Source organism: Chrysemys picta, unplaced genomic scaffold (genome assembly GCF_011386835.1).
Source record: "Chrysemys picta bellii isolate R12L10 unplaced genomic scaffold, ASM1138683v2 scaf924, whole genome shotgun sequence".
In the NCBI taxonomy this organism is placed as follows: Eukaryota; Metazoa; Chordata; order Testudines; family Emydidae; genus Chrysemys; species Chrysemys picta.
Window position 1 is genome coordinate 1 of NW_027053631.1, and position 22,843 is coordinate 22,843.

General features: G+C 54.3%; 1 protein-coding gene and 1 long non-coding RNA gene across 2 annotated transcripts; one reads left to right on the forward strand and one right to left on the reverse strand.

Annotated features, from left to right (window-relative positions):
- Positions 1-22: 22 nt before the first annotated feature.
- Positions 23-16,612, reverse strand: LOC135979502 (NACHT, LRR and PYD domains-containing protein 1a-like). Its single transcript, XM_065579837.1, has 9 exons — positions 16,186-16,612; positions 14,035-14,070; positions 13,455-13,550; positions 12,949-13,025; positions 6,744-6,805; positions 6,442-6,662; positions 3,563-3,837; positions 803-928; positions 23-529 (listed from the first exon to the last, which is right to left on the reverse strand). Exons 1-9 carry the CDS (start codon positions 16,454-16,456, stop codon positions 314-316), a joined length of 1,380 nt encoding a protein of 459 aa, XP_065435909.1. The 5' UTR covers positions 16,457-16,612; the 3' UTR covers positions 23-313.
- A 1,666-nt stretch (positions 16,613-18,278) lies between these two features.
- LOC135979503 (uncharacterized) lies at positions 18,279-21,022 on the forward strand. The gene is made up of 2 exons (XR_010596799.1): positions 18,279-18,583; positions 20,605-21,022. It is a non-coding gene; the product is annotated as an uncharacterized LOC135979503 (long non-coding RNA).
- The last annotated feature ends 1,821 nt before the right edge of the window (positions 21,023-22,843 follow it).

Here is a 22,843-nt window from a genome sequence, read left to right on the forward strand (position 1 = left end):
GCCTCAGCAAAGGGGGCTGCACTTGATGGCCTCTCAAGGTCCCTTCCAGCCCGACATTTCAGCAATTGTATGAGCTTCAGTCACCACGATCAGCTGCCCAGAAGTTCTGAGTAATGGTCTCAAGTTGCAGTGGGGGAGGTCTAGGTTGGATATTAGGAAACACTATTTCACTAGGAGGGTGGTGAAGCACTGGAATGGGTTCCCTAGGGAGGTGGTGGAATCTCCTTCCTTAGAGGCTTTTAAGGTCAGGCTTGACAAAGCCCTGGCTGGGATGATTTAGTTGGGGTTGGTCCTGCTTTGAACAGGGGTTGGACTAGATACCTCCTGAGGTCCCTTCCAACCCTGATATTCTATGATTCTGCTTCAACGTCTTACGTGTGATCCTACCTGGCCTCACAAACGTCTTCCAAACCAATTTCCCATCTTTTCTGTCTTTCATGTGAAGCTTGATTTCCTCCTCCATATCCGTCATGTAGAGCTCAATATAGGACTGCTGGTCTGCGGGGCTTCTATAGCAGAGCTCCAGGTGCTGCAGTAAAGATAAAATGACTTATGAGAGTCTCCCACCTCCACCAAGAGCAGGAGTGAACGATGCCCATTGTCTGCTGTGTCCATTGTGGTCTCTTGGCTTATACTTAGATTGGAAGCTCTTTGGGGCAGGTCCATCTTTTTGTTCTGTGTTTGTACAGCACCTGGCACAAGGGGGTCCTGGGCACTACCACCATACAACTAATGCATAATAATAATGAATTGTTCAGCTCGTTTTGATGCCTCAGTGGAAGTAGAGGACAATCCTACTTACGTCAGGTGTTATCTTTAGCTCTGATGTACCAGACACCTCATACTGAGATCCAAAGTACAGCGCACTGGTCTGAGGAGGTTTGGGAACGAGCTTTGACTCCCACTTGGTTTCTTCTTCTTCAATGGCCTGTAAATGTCAAGCATTGTCATTTCTGAGAGATACAAACAGGAACCTCTGACCCACAGCCAGCTCCGTCTTCACTCAGAGCATCTCGAGTTGGAAAGGGAAAAGGCCTGTGAGGTCACCTTGGCCATTCTCCAGCCAAAGCAGGCATATTCCCTACACTACGTTCGGCTGGGATCCGGTCCAGCCCAGTCAAAAATAACACAGGTGATGGGACTGTCACCATTTCCCTGCTGGGAACCTCTTGGAGATCCTACCAGACCTCACTCTCAGGAAGTGTTTCCTCAGACAAACCTGATCACCACTGAAAAGATGTCAAGTATCAGAGGGGTAGCCGTGTTAGTCTGGATCTGTAAAAAGCAACAAAGAGTCCTATGGCACTGTGACAAAGTGGGACTGTTCTTAATGTTTCCTCTGAATACTGTGTGGGTGCCTCTGTTTCCCCTACACATTTCTTAAGTCTCTAGGTGGTGGGGAAAGGCCAATGGAGAGATATCCCATCCCATCTCCTAGAACTGGAAGGGACCGTGAAAGGTCATCGAGTCCAGCCCCCTGCCTTCACTAGCAGGACCAAGTACTGATTTTGCCCCAGATCCCTAAGTGGCCCCCTGAAGGATTGAACTCACAACCCTGGGTTTAGCAGGCCAATGCTCAAACCACTGAGCTATCCCTCCCCCCGATGTGCATAAATCACTGACACTGTGTCTCCCTGGCAACAAATGGCCAGGGCCCCTTCCCGCCCTGCAAGGAAATAGCTAAAGGTGAACATAGAGATCAGGTGACCTCCTGGCCCAGGAAAGAGACAAAGCCGGGAGAAGGAGGGGCTGGAGGGGGTTTCAGAGTTGGAGCTACCTGGGGACTAGGAGTGAGGGCAGACGTGGGTGTCTGGCTCTCTGAACCCCATAATGGACCCGGCCGAGGGGTCCCGTTCGCCGCTGTACCTACAAGCTCTGTTTTAGACCCTGTTCCTGTCATCTAATAAACCTCTGTTTTACTGGCTGGCTGAGAGTCACGTCTGACTGCGAAGTGGGGGTGCAGAACCCTTTGGTTTCCCCAGGATCCTGCCTGGGTGGACTCGCTGTGGGAAGCGCACGGAAGGGCATATGCTGAATGCTCCCAGGAGAGACCCAGGAGGTGAAGCCGTGTGAGCTTCTTGCCCTGAAGACAGTCTGCTCCGAGGGAGAGGAGGCTCCCCAAAGTCCTGACTGGCTTTGTGGGGAGCAGTTCCAGAGCATCGCCCGGGGACTCCATGACAGGCACCTTTAAGACTAACAGATGTATTGGAGCATAAGCTTTCATGGGTGAATACGCTGCGTCTGACGAAGTGGGTATTCACCCACGAAAGCTTATTCTCCAATACATCTGTTAGTCTTAAATGTGCCACAGGACTCTCTGTTGCTTTTTACTGAAAAGATGGAGGCCTCTGCTTCTACTTAAAAATAGGATGCGATCAAATACAAGGAAAGACTCTCACAATACATAGAGCAAGGGAGCAGAGAGAAGGCTGCAAACCACAATCTTAATTCTGGCATTCTCCAATTAGTGGGTGATTGACGTTGCAACCTTAACACTGTTCTTTTAATGTGTGTGTATTTTCCATAGTGATAACAGGCTATGGGATCTACAGGCAATGTGGGGGTGGCTCCTGGGGTTCTTACAGTGACCATGTGGTCGCAGCCAGTGTAGCTAATGTTGAGTTCTAGCTGCCAACCTAATCCCCCCATCCCCTCGCTCAGAGTTTTCATTTTAACCTGGACTCTCCCGTGCCCCAGGGTGACATTTTGTAAAGAAGATTTTTCATTGCTCGGAAGCTCAGTTCTACATGGAATAGCCCAGGGCGGGGAATGAGGCTGCTGGAGGGAACAGCACCTCCTAGTGGGTGCTTGGGGACCTGGCCTTTAGCTTCAGGAATCACTATGTGGCTGAGTGGTGTGGATATCACACCACGGCAAGCCCGGCCCTGAGCTATTCCTACCTGTCCACTGCTGCATATGGTGCCCCGTGAAGCTTGGTCACACCAACAATACAGTTCTCTTGATCTTCACCTCCTGTTTGAGCCTCCCCCAACAGATAAGGTATCTGTGCTGTGAGACCCCTGATCCCAGGGGTTCTCAAACTGGGGGTCGGGACCCCTCAGGGGGTCACGATCTGGCAGCCTCCACCCCAAACCCCGCTTTGCCTTCAAGCATTTATAATGGTATTAAATATATATTAAAGTGTTTTTAATTTATAAGGGGGGGTCACACTCAGAGGCTTGCTGTGTGAAAGGGGTCACCAGTACGAAAGTTTGAGAACCACTGCCCTATCCATTGGGGTCCCACCCACATGCCTCATGTCAGCGAGTGCTGTGCATCCCTCGGGAGCGCAACTCTCTCCCCCTGGGTACGTGCCCCAGCCCATCACGCACCACTATTAAAAACACAGGAAAACCTGGCTGCCGAGGTGTCTTCTATTTCAGTGACAGTTAGCGTGTACGTCTCTGCCCTTTCCGCTCTGAACGATGCCGTGCTGCCTGGCGTTTCACTATGTGCTTGGCTGTTTGGGTGTATTGATGTGGTTCATTCTCACTCTGTGGTTGTGCAGTGTCCCAGCAATCTTGGTGTTGGGCACACCATATAAATGGGATTGTGGTTTTACCTTCCTGAGTGAGTGGTCGTTGGGTATCAGGTAGAGGTGGAGAGTTATGTCTGCAGCCCTGAGTGCCCGGTAGATCAGCACAAGGGAATGGATGGGAATAAACGTTACGGTCGAACGTATCTTTCTCCAAAGCACGCCGAGCTGGGAGAAGCTGGGATTCTCCAGGACAACTTGGAAGAGATGGATTCTCGTTGGAGTTTCCAGGGTCATGTGGCCAGCTTCAAAATGGGCGATTTGGCATGAACTTAAATCCCTTCTGCGTGCAGTTAGGAGAACTAGGAGAATGAGATTGAAACACCCTGAGCTGGCAGTATCTGTACAATGACACACACCAACACACAACAGCCGTTCCAGACGCCTTACAAGTATAAACAACCTCAGGCCCTGCACAGCCCTGCCATCGAATGGGGTGCAGAGAGACGGATGGAGTGAGGAGAAGGGGAAGGGAAGGAAAGGGAGGGGGAGGAAGAACAGACTGGGAGAAAGCCGGGTGAGGCAGGGCCGTCCCTAGACATTGTGGTAGGGTTATCATTCGTCCGGATTCTCCCGGATATGTCCGGATTTTTGAGTTAAAAATAGCATCCGGGGGGAATTTGTAAATGTCTAAAAATGTCCGGGATTTCCCCCCCATGCAGAGTGGGGCACGGCTAGGGTGACCAGACAGCAAATGTGAAAAATCGGGACAGGGAGTGGGGGGGTAATAGGAACCTATATAAGAAAAAGACCCCAAAATCGGGACTGTCCCTATAAAATCGGGACAGCTGGTCACCCTAGGCACGGCTGACAGGGCAGCTGGCCGGATCCTGCCACTCGCAGGGGGCTCTGGCAGCCAGAGCCCCTCCTCCACTTCCCCCTCCGGCTGGGATCTAGAGCTCCTCCCCTCCCCTCCTCTCTCTCCCCCCTGCCCTTCTCAGATCGCCACCTGCCAGGCAGCTCTCAAGCTCCTCCCTCCTCCTCCTCCCCTGCTGCCCAGCGCACCGCACGGTACGGTACGGTACGGTAGGGGGCCAGGGGTGGAGAAGGGGCAGAGGGGTTCTGGAGGGGGGCAGTCAGGAGACAGGGAGTAAGGGGGGATTGGATGGGTCGGGAGTTCTGGGGGTCCTGTCAAGGGGCGGGGAGCGGTTGGATAGGGCATGGGAGTCCCCAGGGTCTGTCTGGGGGAGGGGGTGTGGATATGGGGTAGTGGTGTGGATAAGGGTCGGGGCAGTCAGGGGACAGGTAAGGGGTAGGGTCCTGGGGGGCAGTTAGGGTGGGGGGTTCTCAGGAGGGGGCAGTCAGGGGACAAGAAGCAGGGAGGCTTAGATAGGGGGTGAGGTCCTAGGGGGCAGTTAGTGGCAGGGGTCCCAGGAGGGGGCAGTCAGGGGACAAGGAGCGGGGGGGGATTCTGAGGGGGTGGGTGGGGCTAGAGCGGGGCTCCTCCCCCCCAGTGTCCTCTTTTTTGATTGTGGAAATATGGTAACCCTACATTGTGGTCTCCCTCAGGCCTCTGTGGGGGTGTGTGTCTCCCCAGGCTTCTGCAGGGGGTGGGGCTGTGCCCAAGGTCTGTGGGGGGCGGCAGGAGCAGGCTTGTGGGGCAGGGGGAAAGCCAGCTGCCAGTACGAGCCAGCTCGCTCCACTTCCTGCTGCCCGGTGAGTGCAGGGCGGGCCCGACCCCTGCTGCAGTCCCCTGGGATGTAGCTCAGGGGAAGGGGTGGAGTGGAGGCGGGGCTGGGGCAGAGCAGGGGTGGGAAGAGTCAGGGTGGGGGCAGAGCAGGGGTGGGGGCTTTGGGGAAGGGGTGGAATGGGGGCAGGGCGGGAGCGGGAGCGGGGGCAGCTTTCCTGGCCAGCTCAGCCAGCTGGGGATTGTATTGGCCGCCGGAGCTGCGTAGGGCACCAGGAAATTTGGGACCATTTGGTGCCCCAAATTTCCTGGTGCCTTACGCAGCCGTGTAGTTTGCGTATGGGTAAGGACGGCCGTGGGGTGAGGGCTGGGAGAAGAGTACCCAGGGAAGGGGTCGCATGGGAGGCTTAAGAGACAGGAGAGATAACAAAAGCACAACGAGAAGGAAACCAAAGGGAGGGAATCAAAACAAGGGACGCTGCCCCCTGAGTAGGAGAGAGAAGGGGAAGCCGTGGGTCTGGGCACAGGGGCAGAGGCAGGGAATGGCCCGCGAGGGGAGATCAGGAGAGCTGGAGGGAGGAAGCGTGGAAGCAGCTGGGAGCGCTCTGGGATATCACACAGAAGAGTCCCCCTGAAGGGAACCACCAGCCCAGGGATTGATGGTGGGAAATAAAGCTTGCGAGATCCAGACAGAAAAACGGAGAGGTGGAAGGCCAGGGAAGGGAGAACCAGGGACAGGGACACAATGGCCTGAATCTCCTCTGGGTCTTCTCCCCAGCCCAGCCTGTCCACTGGGTGTGCACTGGGCATGGAACCACCTCCTGCCACGGGCTCCCCTCAACCCCCTCCTCTCCTGCCCCAGGGGGTCCTTGCACTCCTGTGTGACGGGCACTTGTCTGACCCTCAGGCGCTGGAGATCTACCCACCATCCCCCGCAGGGGGAGCCACACTCCCGTCAGGGTGGGGGATCCTCACCCGAACTGGGCTGGACTGTGCCTGGCCCTGCACAGCGAGGAGGAGGAGGGAGAGGCAGCCAGGAGCCTTCCTCTCGGCTGCCTGCTCCCCGGAGCAGGCCCAGGCACAGTCCCCCCTTGTGGTGGAGCCGACCTGGAGCAGGAGCTGGGAGGGGAGCGGAGGGCACAACGCAGAGGCCCCTGGGGCTAGCACTCCCCCACTGCTCCAGGACCCCCCAGCCCCACTGGCTGCAGACTGTGGCTCAAAGCCGCCATCAGCCCCTGACTCCAGCATCGAGCCCAGTGACGCCCCGTTTCTGCCCTACCTGCAAGGCACACGAAGTGGGGGAGGTGCACGGCTCGCACCGTGTTGGGCTCGGCCCTGATGTGGAACAGGGGGCCGGCGACCATCCACTCCTGCCGGGCAGACGGGCTCAGACTCTCCGCCCAGGAGCCGTATTCGTACTCGACGGTCACTGCTGCGCTCACCTCAAAGCCAAGCCCCGTTTCGGAGCAGCGGAAGGAGCCAGCGCTGGGGATGCGAGCTCTGGGGGCACAATGAAAACGCAGACGTCAGGCTTGGACAGGGCTTCTAAGGCCACATCCTGCAGCACGCTGGAGTTCCTACCTGTAGACGGTCCTGTTCTCCTCTGTGCCTGGAACAATCTCTGGCGTTACCTCTGGAAGGATCTGAAAGACAGCGAGTTCCCGTAACTAGGGGCTTCATAACGGTGACTCCTCGTGAGACGTGGACTCTGCCAGTTACGGTAACGCACCGAGTTCCCTGTCCCATCGCTGCAGAGCCTGGCAACGTGTTAACCAGCTGGATTCTGCTTGTCCCAGAAGCCCCATGTGCCATTTCTCTGCTGCTAGGTGCTCCCAGGCTGGCTCAGCAAGGGGGAGGGTCTCACAACCCAGGCTGGCTCAGCAAGGGGGAGGGTCTCACAGCCCAGGCTGGCTCAGCAAGGGGGAGGGTCTCACAGCCCAGGCTGAAGTCCCAGCCCAAACATCTGCACTGCTATTTTTAGCCCTACAGCCCGAGCCCCGTGAGCCCGAGGCAGCTGACCATGCTCTGAGAGTCGATGCCGCGGGTTTCTGATCACCGTGTAGACGTATCCTTAGGATGTAACAGTTCATGATACTGGCAGAGCAGAGCTCAGACTGAAAATGGAACAGAATTGCAGGTAGAAGAGGTGTCCAGCAATCCAGCCTGAGTGAGGCCTGAGCATCATCTAGGGCAGGTAAAGGTTAGATGGACACTGGAAGGGCTGAGGGGGAACTGGAGAAGAATTAACAAAGACAACAACCAACAAGAAATCCTTGAAGATGCTCCAAAGCAGGAAGCCTGTGACAGTCCAGTGAGTCACCAAAGTACAGGAAGTTGGAGCAATGCTGGGCATTGGAACAGTAAGAGAAGCCATGGATTCCTTGCGTCGCGCTTCTCTAGAAGGTTTTGTCTGAGAGTTCTGAAGGAATAGAAGAAAAAATTGGCCAAGCTGCTAACAAAAATGTGGGATCTATTATTTATTAATACACAGGAAACTTGGTTGTGAAACAAAGAAACAGCTCCACAAGCTCCAAAAAAGGGGGCCGAGCGTAACATTTCCTTGCTGTTGTGGGTTTATGTCAGGTGTGTTATGTGTGTAGCAGACTTAAAAGCTTCACAATCAAGATTTGTATGTATTAATTTCCTAGGTTGTTGCAATATTTGAACAGGGGTAAGGGGGAGACTTCTGGAGACGGTTGTGACAGAAACCCTCTTGGGAGCTGCCACCCGATGTGCCAAGACCACTGCTACCCCTGCTTTCCCTGCCAGCGCAGGACCCCAGCACCCTGTCTTGCTGAGCCAGACACTCCCATCTGCTCCAACAACGACCCAGGGTTTGAATTACTTGCCCCAAAGCTGCAGGTTTACCTGAAAGCAGCTCACAGAAGTGTGCTTGTCTTTAACACTCAGATGCCTAACTCCCAGTGGGGTCTAAACCCAAATAAATCCGTTTTACCCTGCATAAAGCTTATACAGGGTAAACTCATAAATTGTTTGCCCTCTATAACACTGATAGAGAGATATGCACAGCTGTTTGCCTCCCCAGGTATTAATACATACTCTGGGTTAATTAATAAGTAAAAAGTGATTTTATTAAATACAGAAAGCAGGATTTAAGTGGTTCCAAGTAGTATCAGACAGAACAAAGTAAGTCACCAAGCAAAATAAAATAAAACACGCAAATCTATGTCTAATCAAACTGAATACAGATAATCTCACCCTCAGAGATGCTTCAGTAAGTTTTTTCCTCAGACTGGACACCTTCCAGGTCTGGGCACAATTCTTTCTCCTGGTACAGCTCTTATTCCAGCTCAGGTGGTAGCTAGGGGATTCCTCATGATGGCTCCTCCCCTTTGTTCTGTTCCACACCCTTATATATCTTTTGCAAAAGGCGGGAATCCTTTGTCCCTCTCTGGGTTCCCACCCCCTCCTTCTCAATGGAAAAACACCATGTTAAAGATGGATTCCAGTTCAGGTGACATGATCACATGTCATTGTAAAACTTCATTGCCCACTTGCGAGTACACACATATACAGGAAGACTCACAGGTAAAACACAGCCATCTGCAGACAATGGTCCTGGTTAATGGGAGTCATCAAGATTCCAAACCACCATCACTGACACCCACCCCTTGCTGCCCCCGGCCCCGCCCCCACTCCACCCCTTCCATGAGGCCCCACCCCTGCCCCACCTCTTCCCTGCCCCCATTCCAACCCCTTCCCCGAAGTCCTCATCCCAACTCTGCCCCCTCTCTGCCCCCAGGCGGTGCAGGAGGGGTGCAGGGTGTGATGGGGGCTCAGGGCAGGGAGTTGAGGTGCAGGAGCTGTGTAGGGTACGGCGGGGGCTCAGGGCAGGGAATTGGGGTGCGGGAGGGTGTGGGATGTGGCAGGGGCTCCAGACAGGGGGTTAGGGTGCAGGAGGGGTGCGGGGTGTGATGGGGGCTCAGGGCAGGGAGTTGAGGTGCAGGAGGTGTGCAGCAGGGGGCTCAGGGCAGGGAATTGGGCTGTGGGGTGCAGGAGGGGTGTGGGGTGCGGCAGGGGGTCAGGGTGCGGCAGGGGGCTCAGGGCAGGGAGTTGGGGTGCAGGAGAGGTGAGAGGTGCAGCAGGGGGTTGGGGTGCAGGGTGTGGCAGGGGGCTCAGGACAGGGAGTTGGGGTGTGGGAGGGGGTGGGATGTGGCAAGGGGCTCCAGACAGGGGGTTGGGGTGCAGGGTATGGGCTCCGGCCTGGCGCCGCTTACCTAGAGCGACTCGAGGGTGGCAGCACCTCACTGAAGAGACAGGCTCAGGACTAGGGCAGAAGGGCAGGGGAAGGGCAGTCTGCCCTGGCCCTAGTGAGGAGGGACACTAGGACCTGCTGGAAGCCGGCAGCCTGCAGAGCAGAGCGGATTCAAGTGCGCTGCAGGCTCCTGAGTCACCATGTGCTGCAGGCTCCAGGCTCCGGGGCAGTGAGGAGGCAGCAAGTGGGGGCTGGGAGACACTCTGGGGGAGGGGGGAGCGCGGGGGGGGGGCAGGTGCCCCAAACATTGGGGAGCAGCGCATGGGGAGCTTAACGGGCACAGAAAATAACTCGGGGGGCGGGGGTGAGGGGAGTTTGGCGGCGACAGGAAGTAACGGGGGGGGCGTGTGGGGAGCTCCGCGGGTCGCGTGTTTGAGACCCCTGGTCTAGACTGTTCTCAGTGATAGCAGATGACAGAACAAGGAGCAATGGTCTCAAGTTGCAGTGGGGGCGGTCTAGGTTGGATATTAGGAAAAACTTTTTCACTAGGAGGGTGGTGAAGCACTGGAATGGGTTACCTAGGGAGGTGGTGGAAACTCCTTCCTTAGAGGTTTTTAAGGTCAGGCTTGACAAAGCCCTGGCTGGGATGATTTAGTTGGGGTTCGTCCTGCTTTGAGCAGGGGGTGGGACTGGATGACCTCCTGAGGTCTCTTCCAACCCTGATATTCTATGATTCTATGAAGGAATATCAGGACTCAGAGGAGCCAACCTCAAACCACTCACCACACGAAGAGCCAGCTTCCTCCAGTACACAACCGACTTCCTCCACAAACTCCGCAACATTAACAGCCTCCCTCAGAACACCAGCCTTGCCACAATGGATGTCACTTCCCTATAAACCAACATCCCTTGCAATGTGACAGCATAGCTCCTGGCCTCAAATATCTACATGACAATGGACAGTCTCAGAGATCCTCCCCAAACACATCGTCAGATTCATCCATTTCATCCTCCCCCAGAACAATTTTACATTCCACAACAAACACTGTACAAACCATGGGAACAGCCATGGTGTGAGGATGTCTCCCCAATATGCCAATCTCTTCCTGGGCCACCTTGAAGATGCATTTCTGGACAAATGCATCACAGAACCAATGATATACCTGAGACACATCAATGATATTTTCATCCTCTGGTCAGACAACTTAAACTCCCTGATGGATTTCCACCACAACTTCAGCAACCACCACCCCTCCATTAAACTCTCTCTGGAACAGCTCCACACCAGCATCGTCCTGGACATCACGATCAGCTTCAACAATGGAACCCTACAGACAACTGTATCCCACGGATCACTGCACCTACCTTCATAGATCCAGTAATCACCCGCAACACATCAAGATATGTGCTATCTACAGCAGACACTCAGATACCACAGAATATGAGCCGAGGAGAAAGTCCGGGATATGCACCTTAATACACTCAAAACCTCCTTCACCAAAGAAGGACTCTCCACCAGAGAAGTAGATCACATCATGGAATGGACCCAAATGCCCCAAGAGAACCTGCTTCAACACAGCAATAAAACCTCCTCCAACTGCATGCCCCTAGCTGTCACCTATGACCAGGGCCATCCTTAGGCATACGAAGCATACGCAGCTGCGTAGGGCACCATGAAATGTGGGGAATCAAATTGCCCCAAATTTCATGGTGCCCTAGGCTGCTGCGTGCTGCATACGCGGCGGCACCAGCGGCGGCACCAGCCCCGGCGACCAGCCCTATCCCCTGGCCGGCCCCCCCCGTGGGCTGCGCCCACTACAAGGGGCAGGGCCATCCCTAGGGTGGGTGCGGGGCCCCGGACATCTCCCTCCGCCCCACCTCTTACCCTTCCCCCCTCCTCCGCCCCCGGCCTGCCCCCATTCCACCTCTTCCCCCAGCGACCCCACACTCACCGGCGGCGGCGGGAAGTGGAGCAACCTGGCCCCAGCCCGCTCTGCTCCGCCAGCTCTGCTCCGCTTCCCGCCGTCGGTGAGTGCAGGTAGGTTGGGGAAAGGACGCCCCCCGCACTCACCGGCGACGGGAAGCAGAGCAACGAGGCCCCAGCCATGTCGCTCGGGGGGGTTGGGGAAAGGTCCCCCCCGCACTCACTGGCGGAGCAACCCAGTGTGTGTGTGTGAGGGGATCCCTTCCTCCAAGCTCCCTTCCCCGAACGACATGGCTGGGGCTGGGGCAAGGGAAGCAGAGCGAGCTGCTCCCGGCTCCCCGCTAACCTCCCGGGCCACTCTGGGCCTGTGGGGCCCCCAAAAGTGCCCCCCCACAGCTCCTGCCTCGCAGACCCTGGGTGGGGGGCTGGGGCCCCACACAGCCCCCCCGCGAGGGGGCTACATAAGGCACCCAAATGGCTAGGGACAGCCCTGACTATGACCCCACAATGGAAACCATGTGAGATATCATCAAATAACGACAACTCATACTCGATGGGGAACCCATCCTGACAGAAATCTTTCCGGAACCCCTTCTTCTAGCCTTCAAACCAACTTCTCCAGGCTCATCATCAGAAGCAAGTTCCCCACAGACCAGGACACACCAACTTAAAGCGGCACCAGACCCTGCCAGAACAACAGATGCAAAACCTGCAGACATCTCCACTACTTCAATGATCAACACCCCACAGAACACACCTTTCAAGATCCATATGATAGGCATGTGTAGGATCTAACGTGTGGTGTACCTCACCCAGTGCACTAAATGCCCCAATTACAACTATGTGGGTGAAACCAGACAACCACTGCACTCTGGAAAGAACTTACACAGGAAAACGATAAAAGGCAGAAACATCTTCTCACCTGTGGGATCACTCTATATCTGATCTATCAGTCCTCGCCCTCAAAGGTAACCTGCGCAACTCTTTCAAAAGACAAGCCTGGGAGCTTAAATTCATAACTCTGCTGGCCACTAAAAATCATGGACTGAACAGACAGTGGATTTATGGCTCATTACAACAATCTGTAACCCACTAAAACCCCCACTTTTATCCTATCACTGCAGAGGTGTTAACAGGCCACTCCACCTTGAATGATCCCTTACAATATGTGCTCCCTACTTATGGCTAAACAATCTGTTCCACCTTCTTTTTAACTGTTACCCTGCTCTGAGTTCTTTGCCCAGACCTGAAGAAGAGCAATGTGTGTAGCTTGATAGCTTGTCTCTCTCACCAGCAGAAGTTGGTCCAATAAAAGATATTACCTCCCCCACCTGGTCTTTCTCATAAAAATATTGGCAGGGATATTAAACTTTGTGCTTCAGGGCTTAGATCACTCTCTCACTATTAGGGACCAGGATGAGTCCTAATGTGGGGGCAGATTACCTCACAAATGCCTCCTGTGGGGTTCTTCATCCTCCGGAGCACCTGGCAGTGGCCATGCTCAGAGACAGGCTCACTCAGGTCTGATCCAGGTTGGCAATTCCTGTTCTCCTGACCTCCATTATTGTGACATTTCCTTTCTGTCCCCCAATGGGAACTGTTAAACTAGCTGACATGTCTTTAACTATGAGAAAACAGCCCCTTACCTTTCCGATACACCTCTTGCATTTTCCCTTTAACACGGCAGAGTATCTACACGCAGCCACTGCTCTTCTTGCTTCTCCTAGAGAGGGAACACAGATAACATCACATATTAAAAACTGTATCTGTCCGGTGATATTTGCGTTTCTAGAGCCAGTTCCAGCACCTGTTGCCCTCCCCACTTCAACAAAGATTTTGGTGCCCTTGGTTGTGGGAGGAGGATGGTAGAATATCACAGTCTACCCTCACCTCGCAATGAACCCTGGAGGTAGTGGGGGCTCCCCACAGCCAGTGTTTCTACCACCCTTCTGCCTGGGAGAGGCTGAGACTTGAGTACCTGGGGGCTCCCTCACAGCCAGTGCTTCTGCAGCACCTCCTACTGGGACAGCCTGGTATTGCACTAGCAGGAGGCTACTCCAGAGCTTCTGTTATTTTCTTGTGAGCGTTTCATTGTTTTGTCTGGAGGTTTTATTTCTGCATTGCCCAATTATAATTTTTTGAGGCCCCTTACGTGTTTGTTCCTCAGGTTCTGCTTTGTCTGGAGATGACGAATGGGGTGGCTGGGCTTCCTCTCTGCCTTGTCCAGTTACAGCAGGAAAGTGAAAGACTGGAATAGCAGAGAAACCACTATCATCTGAGATCATGTTCTGGGAAATAACCCGACACAGACTGGACATCCAGAGAGCAGTTTGCACCCTAGCGCCCAGCGTTTGTGTTGGTAACGCCAGCGCCATCCCTGATCCCACCCCATAACTCCTTTGCCCTCCCACAGACTAACGTTGTATTGCCTGTCTGCTGCACTAACGCCGCCGCCAGGGCTTGGTCTAGGATGCTGTCTCCATTTTATAGATGGGGAAGTGAGTAGAGGTGAGAGGCAGTGACACACCTAAGGCCATACTGCAAATCAGTGGCAGAGTGGGGGAAGAGAGCCCATTTTTTGACTCTTAACTCTGTATTCAGTCCTCTAGAGCATAGCCAGCCTTCCTCGATCTGTCCCTGCAGACCCAGGATCCAGCCTGTTGCTCTCTCCCCTGCGCGGCTGTTTTAAAGGGAAAACATTTAAAGTGGGAAAAAACGGCAGCTTTTCTTACCTGGAGGAAGGGAGCTTATATCACCACCACCGGACACTGCAAAACAAACATCGGAGAGTGAGATCAGGACCCTCAACCCCCTGCGGAGAAGTATCCCTCTCCCACCTTTCCCCACTGTCCCAGTCCTGCTCTCAGCGCCTTTAGAAAGAAGCCTTTTGCTGCCATATTATGTCTCACATGGCTTTGTCCCTCCCCCACCTACTGAGGCTCTGCTATTTCTAGCCTGCTGGGGCAGCAGGGTGAGACCCGTAAAATTATTACCCTGCAGATTTGCTGCTCTCTGACTGGATAGAGAGACTATGGGGTGGGCTGCTGCCTGTTAGTGGTGAAAACAGTACCTAAGCTCCTCCCACTAGTGAACAAACCCCACCCCTCCTAGGTGGAGCCTGAGTGTCTATTCAATCCCACCGTCTCCTTATGCAAGTGATCACGATCTGATCACGTTTATAATGTGAAAGCAAAGTCCAGACGGGTAATATATATCCTTGCTGCTTTAATAGGGCCAATTTCACAAAGCTAAAAACAATTATGAGACAAATCAGCTGGGAGGAAGAATTTAATCAGCAAAATGTGAATGATAATTGGGAATCATTTAAGAGCACCTTACTAGATGCCCAAAAAGGCACAGTTTAGAAAGAAGGCCGTACTGGTTTTAAAAAAACCAACCTGCTTTAGAGGGATGTGAAGGCAACTATACAAAATAAAAAAATAATACACAACAAACAGAAGAAAGGGAAAGCTGATAGTAATGGATATAAATCAGAGGTTAGGAATTGTAGAAAATTCTTAAGGGAAGAAAAAGGACACACGGCAACATCTATGGCAGAGATAAGAACAATAAAAAGGAGTTTTTTAAATACATTAAAAACAAAAAGAATCCTGACAATGGTATTGGCCCATTACAAGAGGGACATGGTAGAATTATCAATAATAATGGAGAAAAGGCAGAAGTGTTCAATAAATATTTCTGTTCCATATTTGGGGAATAAACAGATAATATAGTCTCATCATATACCTCTAGTATCTCGGGAGGATCTTAACAGAAGCTACCAAAATTAGATATTTTTAACTTAGCTGGTCCAGATAATGAAAGAAGGCACAAATTTACAACGGTGAGAGTAATTAACCGTCGGAACAATTTCCCAAGAGTAGCGGTGGATTCTCCATCACTGGCCATTTTAAACCCAAGATTGGCTGTTGGCTGTTTCTAAAACTCCGCCCTAGGCATTATTGTGGGGCAGTTCGACAGCCTGTGTGCTACTGGAGGTCTGACACTAGACGATCACAATGGTCCCTTCGGGCCTTGGAATCGACCCCTAGGAACCCACTCCTGGTCTGTGGGAGGAGGGGTTTTCCTTCTTCTTCCTCTCCTGGCTTCTGGGAGCCGAGCTCTGCCCCACCGCTGCACCTTCCTGCCTGCTGCTAAGAGGGGGCACCACCACCTTCTCATCCCCCACCCGGCCGGGATGGGGCATCCTGCATTACTGCCCCCCACCCTGACTGCTGGGGAGGGGCTTTCCATTCTCGCCTCATTTGCATGGAGGGAGGGGCAAGGCCCAGGTTCCTCCTTCCCTCCTGCCCCATGTGTGCATGTTCTGAGCTGTCCAGACATGGCCTCCCCCCACCTCTAGGAGCAGGGTGCCTAGTGACCCTTCTCCTTTCCTGCAGCCCCGCCCCCCCCAGTGCCATTCTCTTCCACCCCCACCCACACAGAGCAGCTGCAGCCCATCAGCCTGGGTGGCTTTTATTTGGCAAAATAACAAATCTAAGAAAGAACCCACATAAAGTCTCCTGGATAAGCAATTACCAGTAGGATCACCCCGGCCCTGCCTGGCCCCCTGAGTTGCTCTGGGTCTCACTGGGGGTCTCCCTGCGGGAATGATCCGGATGCTGTTAAAGCTCAGACATTCCCTGGAGATGCGCCCTGGGCAGTAAAATCTATTGGCTCTTCATTCAGCGATCCTGGTTGTGCTTTCCTTCAGTTCAGCCAATCCGTCCCCTTGGTAAAGGCCGTCACCAGCCCCTCGTAAGGACAACACCACGCAGCTTCTCCCTCCTCCCCCCGATCATCCACTCTCCTGCCCACCCCATCCAGTCGCATCTCCCGCACTCCCCTCCCTGCTGACCCTCCCATCATCGCCCCGCACTTACAGCGACGAACCACATGGAGAATGCAGTGATTGGTCAGCCCTTGGTGACCCAGGCTCCTGGCAACTTCCAGCTGTCTGCCTGCGAATCTCAGTCTAAACCTGTCAACATCGTCGTTGAAAATGTATTTTTCTAACACCCTCCTCTTCAGATCCACCCCAGTGTCCTCCCAACACACGTCCAGGGCACTCACCTTGCCACTCAACTCTCTAATAAAGATTGTGCCCTGGGCCCCGCCAGCGGCTGCAGAGTTCCCAGTGGGTTCATGCGCCATAATGTCTGAGCCCCACGTTGTGCAGAGATGTACAGACCCAGGCCGTGGATTCCTCAGAGCCCCCCCGTCCCCTTTCTCCGGATTTAGGGATCTTCTCTGCTCCCAGCAGAGCCCCAGCTCCCAGGGACCCCGGGTGAAGCAAGCCCTAGGCCAGCCTGCCTTACCGGGGAGTCTGAAGGGTTAACACTGAGGCCGGGGCGAGGCAGCTGGAGAGCAGGTTCCAGTTCTGAGAAGGGCGCGTTAGACTGCAGATCTGCCACCATACTGCTGTAATTCAGCAATCCAGGTGGAGGATCCTCTGTGCATCTGTTCTAATCAGAGCTCATACCGTGCTCATCACCACCTGAGACCTTCCAAGGAGAGAGAAAACGGCTAATGGCACCTGCGCATTCTGTACCGAAGGAACAGCGGCAGCTCCAGGCACCAGCGCTCCAAGCGCCTGACTGGGGCGGCAAGCCACGGGGGGCAGCCTGCCGGTCCCTGCGAGGGCGGCAGTCAGGCAGCCTTCAGCGGCATGCCTGCGAGAGGTCCGCCGGTCCTGCAGATTCGGTGGCAATTCGGCGGGTACGCCGAAGCTGCGGGAGCGGCCGACCTTCTGCAGTCAAGCCGCCAAAGGCGGCCTGTCTGCTGTGCTTGGGGCGGCAAAAAAACTAGAGCCGCCCCTGCCAAGGAAGAAAGTAAAACTTCAAGAAGCGAGAAAAGCTGATGGGCCTGTGCACTTCTCAGCGCAGTGTGCTGAGCAGGTGGGTCAGACGGGGGAGGGGCGTGGTGGTTCTTGGCTCCTGCAGGAATTTGTTCCACTGACCTGAGCTGGCTCCCAAGCGTGCTCTAGCTCCCGCACAAACAGGCGTCACCCTTGCAATGTGCAATCTGGTTGTGCCAGAGGAGCAGAGTGGTCGGTGGTGCTTGAAATCCTTCACCTGTCCGTTGCCATGACCATTTAGCACCTTTCAAATAAGGCGATCCTACACTCGACAGGGCATTGTGTCGGAAGACAATGGATTGAGGGTAGCACAGGGGTGATGTGCTTGTGAAATCCCATGTCACTAAGTATTCTGTACCAGGGGTTGTAGTCTAAGAAGTAGCCTTTAGGCGCAGGGAGAAAGCACGGCTCTAGTCCAGAGGGAAAATGGGATTGTTTGGGTTTCTGCCTGAACCGTTTGTGAAGTGTGTGTGTGTGCTTATGAACCCTGTATCTTTACCAAGCTGCAAACTGCATTTTGAATATGCAGCCCTTTGTATTCGCTGTGGTCCATTTGCCTCCATGTTGGGCTGTAATTGCAAATGCGGGTGGGGAAAGAATAACACAAGAGGGTCCTTGACTTAAAATGCTTGGCCATTGATATGTAATTGCTCTAACCAATAGCGTGCCCCTCCCCCCCCATCAGAGGAACTGGGCTAGCAGAGCAGTTGTTTTCCTATGGCGGCCACCTACTAGGGGGTTTGGTCAGGTGTTGAGGCTGGCAGGATGTCACCTGACAGAGGGGATTCAAAGTTATACAGAGGGAGGAGCTGAGCTTCCTGGTTTGTCACTAGCTCAAGAGGAGAAGGAGCAGCCACCCAACATGGAGAAGGCTGATGAGGCGGGGGAACCCTACCTACCTTCCTCCCTGAGCCCAGGTGGCCCCCAAGACTTCTAAGGGAAGGTTGAGCTAGGGAGGGGCATTGTGGGTAGGATGGTTGGTGTGTCTAAGTGATTTGTACTCTTTGGGGTATAAAACAGCAATTGTGTTCGGTGCTTGTCCAAGTGTCTGTGTGTTATTTGCTTACAACTGCTTGTGTGCTGCTGAGAGAGAGAGAGAGAGAGAGTGTAAACCAGACGCTTCCCGCCTTGGGGTGGAGTTCTGGGAAGAGGGTGTGTTTAAGTACCTGAAGGGTTAACACTGAGGCCGGGGCGAGGCAGCTGGAGAGCAGGTTCCAGTTCTGAGAAGGGCGCGTTAGACTGCAGATCTGCACGGCAGCAGCGGGCCTACGCACCCCATGACTGGGCAGTGGCTGGACTCCGTTCAGGCTCTGGAGGCTTAAAACACCCGGGATTCAGGGACAGAGGCTTGGATTCCCTCACAGCAGAGCAGGGGGTGACTGGAAGGGGCAGCCCAACCAGAGCGGTGACAGAAGGTCACGCAGGTGTGTAGTATTGATACCAGGTTATCTCGGGAGTCCCTAGGACAAGAAAGCTCTGCCCTCTACAAGGTGGGGCTTCTCGGTGCGAGGGTATCCCCACGGAGCAGCCAGGGGTTATACGGTAGATGTAGGAGGGACAGACTCTGCTAAACTTAATTCTAGGAATGATTTTCTTACTGTAAACCAAACAGAAGAAGGGGAGATACGTTCTCTGTGAAAGCGCTCCGGGGGAGACAGCCAGGCCTTAAAGGCCACAGGACAAACCCATCAAGGTGCAGCAAAGCGGCCATTAAAACACTCTCACAATAGCCCCAACCATCACCAGTGGCCTAGCCCAGTACCCCTCTGCAGGGCCGGCTTTAGGCCGATTCAGCCGATTCAGCTCTAAGAGGGCCCCGTGCCGCAGCTCTCCACCCCGCCCCCAGCTCACTTCTCCCTCCTCCCCTCCCCTGCACGCTCTGCCCCCTGCTCCTCCCCCGCCCCTGCTTCCCGCGAATCAGAGGTTTGCGGGAAGTCTGAAAAGAAGCAGGGGCGGGCAGGCAGGCTGGCAGCCCCAGGTAAGCTGGGGTGGCGGGGGGCGCGAGAAGGGTTCCGGGGAGGCGCAGCGCGGCCCAGTCCAGCCCCGGCCAAGCAGCTCACTCTGGCCCCAGTTCTGGCAGAGTGCGCCAGCCGAGCACCCCCGGCCTCAGCGACTCTGACCCGGCTCGGCTCCGGCCTAGCCCGGCCCCCGTGGCTCAGCTCTGGCCAGGCCCAGCCCCCACGGCTCGGCTCGGCTCCGGGCCGGCCCGCCTCCGCGGCTCGGCTCGGCTCCGGCCCCCGCAGGTCGGCTCCGGGCCGGACCCAAACCCCGCGACCCTGGCCGGAGCCCTGGCCGGAACGCGGCCCGATTCCTGGGGGCGGGGCTTGCCGCAAGCCCCGCCCCCAGGAATCGGGCCCCGCTCTTTCTAAAGCCGGCCCTGCCCCTCTGAGCTGGATGGGCTGGGTTTGGAGAGGAGCCAGCAGGATCTTTCCAGAGATGAAGGACTGTGAAATAGGAAACAGAGTCTCTCCGTGGGTAAAAGGCCATTTGTTCTTGTAGAGGTGCAGACTCACCCCTGCGACACCTCCTGCTGGTCTCTTCTGGGAATTAGCTCTTCCAGCATCCTGGAGCACCATCTGCAGACTGGTGATCCGCCTGTCCTCTGGCCCCCGTGTCCCTCCCTGGACCCCGGTGCCCTTTTAGCTGGGGTGCTGCCCCCTGGCAGTAACCCCTTTCTCTCAGGGTCTTCCCTCCCAGGGGATCCCCCACCTACTATCCCTACCTCGCCTCAGGATAAGGCCACTGCCAGTGTCCAACTAGCCCCCGCTCCCTGGGGCAGACTGCAGTATAGGCCACTCATCATCAGCAAGGTTGGGTTTGGACCTGCTGCCTTGACCTAGCCCTGGGCTGCCCTCTGCAACCCCCAGTACCCCTTGGCCTTCTGCTAGGCTGCAGCCTGGGGCTTTCCAGGCTGGAGCTCCCCAGCTCCTCAGCCTTTCCCCGGCCCTGCTCCACTCAGGTACCCTGTGTCTAGCTCCCTGCAGCCAGGCCCTTCTCCCTCTGAAGGCAGAGAGAGGCTCCTGGCTCACAGCCTCTTTATCCAGGCCAGCTGTGGCCTGATGGGGCGTGGCCCAGCTGTGGCTGCTTCCCCAATCAGCTCAGCTGCAGCCCTCTGCCAGGGCTGTTTTAAGCCCTTCCCAGCAGGAGCGGGGAACCACCCGCTACAGTTCTACTGAAGAGTGAGGCTCTGAAAGGCATGGGGATGGTCCCACACAGGGGGGTGGGTGCTGGGCCAGACCAAGGAGGTCAGCTCTAGCGTAGGTTCTCTGGGGCAGGACATGGGCAGAAGGCTAATCTGTCTGCTGGATCATGTCAGAACTTTCCTTGTCTTCCTCCTTTTCTGCAACGAAACAGGAAAAACACTTTTCTAAAATTGAGGCAAACATTTGGATATGAGAAAAAATGATTTATTTAAAAATGTTCCTCTCTTTCATTCCAAATAAAGCTTGGTTAACTGAGAGATCGGCTGTATGTTTGGAAAGATGCAACCCCTTCTTCAGTCTCTAAGGAGAAGACATGCAGAAACCTCGCACAAAGGGGTCTACAAGGTACTGACGGCCGGGAGCCTAAGACTCCTATTTTGTCTAGAGGACAGAAGGAAATGCTCCCCCAGACTGTCAGTGGGAGAAGATGAGAGCAGGTAGATCCCAAGAAGAAATGCTGAGAGACCAAGGAAGAGCGAGCGGTAGCGGTGGCCTAAAGGTCACAGTGATGAAAAGCTCCTCGTATCACACCAGCTTTATGATGCTGCGTAAGTAACAAAGGGAAGAATATGTTCACACCCCAGACTGGCAGGGGCAGCTGCCGGGAGCACAGGTGGCTGTCAGCGGGATCTCCAGGCCCTAGCTGGATTGTTCCAAGTCCTGTACAAGGTAAGGGTCCGTCTCTCTGAGACTCTGGTAGAGTTCTTCTTGGGCCCGAGCTCCTTTCCGCTCAACCAGCTGCAGTAAGGCCTCGTTCATCACCTTTTGTTTGTTCTGCATACTAAGCACCTCCTCCTCTTCATCACTGTTCATTGCCTCTATGTCCCGTAAGCGCGCCAGGATGGGATAGATCACTCTCATCCGACGACGGAGCTGCTCCCGGTGCTTCTTCACAAAGGACTCGCCTCGAGCTAAAGGAGACACCAGCCCTGCATTACTCTGCTGGGTACGGGAGGTACAACACTGGGTTATTACAGTCCCACTAAATGACCCCATGTCACTGTGGGTGAAACAGCTTCCCCTGCACGGTAGGGCTGTTCTAGCTCAAAGTGTGCGGTCAGTTGCATGAAGTCATTCAGGCTGGAATATGGTTTGTAACGACCCATCCACGCTAACGCTGCAAGGGGCTGGGGCTCTGAGCAGCAGCCAGCACTGCTACACGTTCCAGACCATCCCACCAGCCTGTCCCGGGGGCACAGCGAGGGGTAAGGAGCTGACACTGAGCAAAGGAAAGCTTGGGGTGGACCTCAGGAGCACAACTCTCACCGGTGCCGTACAGAGGGATCCCTTTGTGAGGAAGGGATGGAATCTGTCACTGCACCAGGGCCGGCTCCAGGGTTTTTGCCGCCCCGATCGGCAGCAATTCGGCGGGAGGTCCTTCGCTCCGAGCGGGAGTGAGGGACCCTCCGCCGAATTGCCACCGAATACCTGGACCTGCTGCCTCTCTCCCGAGAGGCCGCCCCAAACACCTGCTTGGTAAGCTGGTGCCTGGAGCCGGCCCTGCACTGCACTGGACAAAGGCAAACGAGAAGGTCTTTCTCCATGTCTAATGTCTATGCTTCAAGCAGGAGAACCGGGCGTGTTAGAGAAGAAATGGATTCCAGCTAAAGCTTGTCAACATTTTTCAAACTTTTTTCCAAGTGGCTTTTTTAAAAATAAAACTTCATTTTTTATTTTTCTGAAATTGTCCGATTTCCCCCCCTAAAAGACAAAGGGAAGGGATCAGTCGAACACCTGTCACTTCTCTCATTAGCAGGAGGGTCCAGCAACATTAAAGACCATCAGAGGCTAGGGGCAATCAGAGAAGCTCTGCATTCCCAGAGATCTTCTCCTGCTTTGCTAGCAGGCGTCTCAGCTTCTCTAAAGTTATACTGGAGTTTCTCCACCTCACAAGGAATCTTGAAATACTTGGTTAATTTCCTGAGGATAATTTCTGAACTCTCCAGAGGAACCATGATCAAAGGTCCTAAAAGTGCATTTAAACCACAGGACTTTGTTCAGTGGATTAGGATTTTTGCCATGGATAAGGAAGATGGCAGAGCTGAGACACCTGATTGAATGTACATCTCCTGCTTCTCTGTACCCCCAACACGCTTAACTTCGATACCTGGGAAGTTATCATGATTCAACAACCAGTTTGCACCTAGAGGATAATAGGGTTATAAGGGACAGCCAGCATGGGTTTGCCAAGAACAAAGCCTGCCAGACCAACCTAATTCCCTTCTTTGACAGGGTAACTGACTTACGGGATAGAGGGAAAGCAGCAGATATGCTATATCTTGATTTTAATAAGGCTTTTAACACAGTCCCTCATGACATTCCCATAAGCAAATTAGGGAAATGTGGTCTAAATTAAATTACTATAAAGTGAGTGCACAACTGGTTGAAAGATGACACTCAAAGAGTAGTTATCAATGGTTTGCTGTCAAACTGGGAGGGCCTATCTAGTGGGGTTATACAGGCATCAGTCATGGGACTAGT

Bases quoted from the DNA above. Each gene is read 5' to 3' on its own strand.
- LOC135979502 (XM_065579837.1), bottom strand. From the start codon at position 16,456: ATGGCGCATGAACCCACTGGGAACTCTGCAGCCGCTGGCGGGGCCCAG. The intron at 14,071-16,185 runs GTAAGTGCGGGG...TTTGTTTTGCAG, and splicing joins TCTCCATGTGGTTCGTCGCT to TGTCCGGTGGTGGTGATATA. The intron at 13,551-14,034 runs GTAAGAAAAGCT...CTGCTATTCCAG, and splicing joins TATAAGCTCCCTTCCTCCAG to TCTTTCACTTTCCTGCTGTA.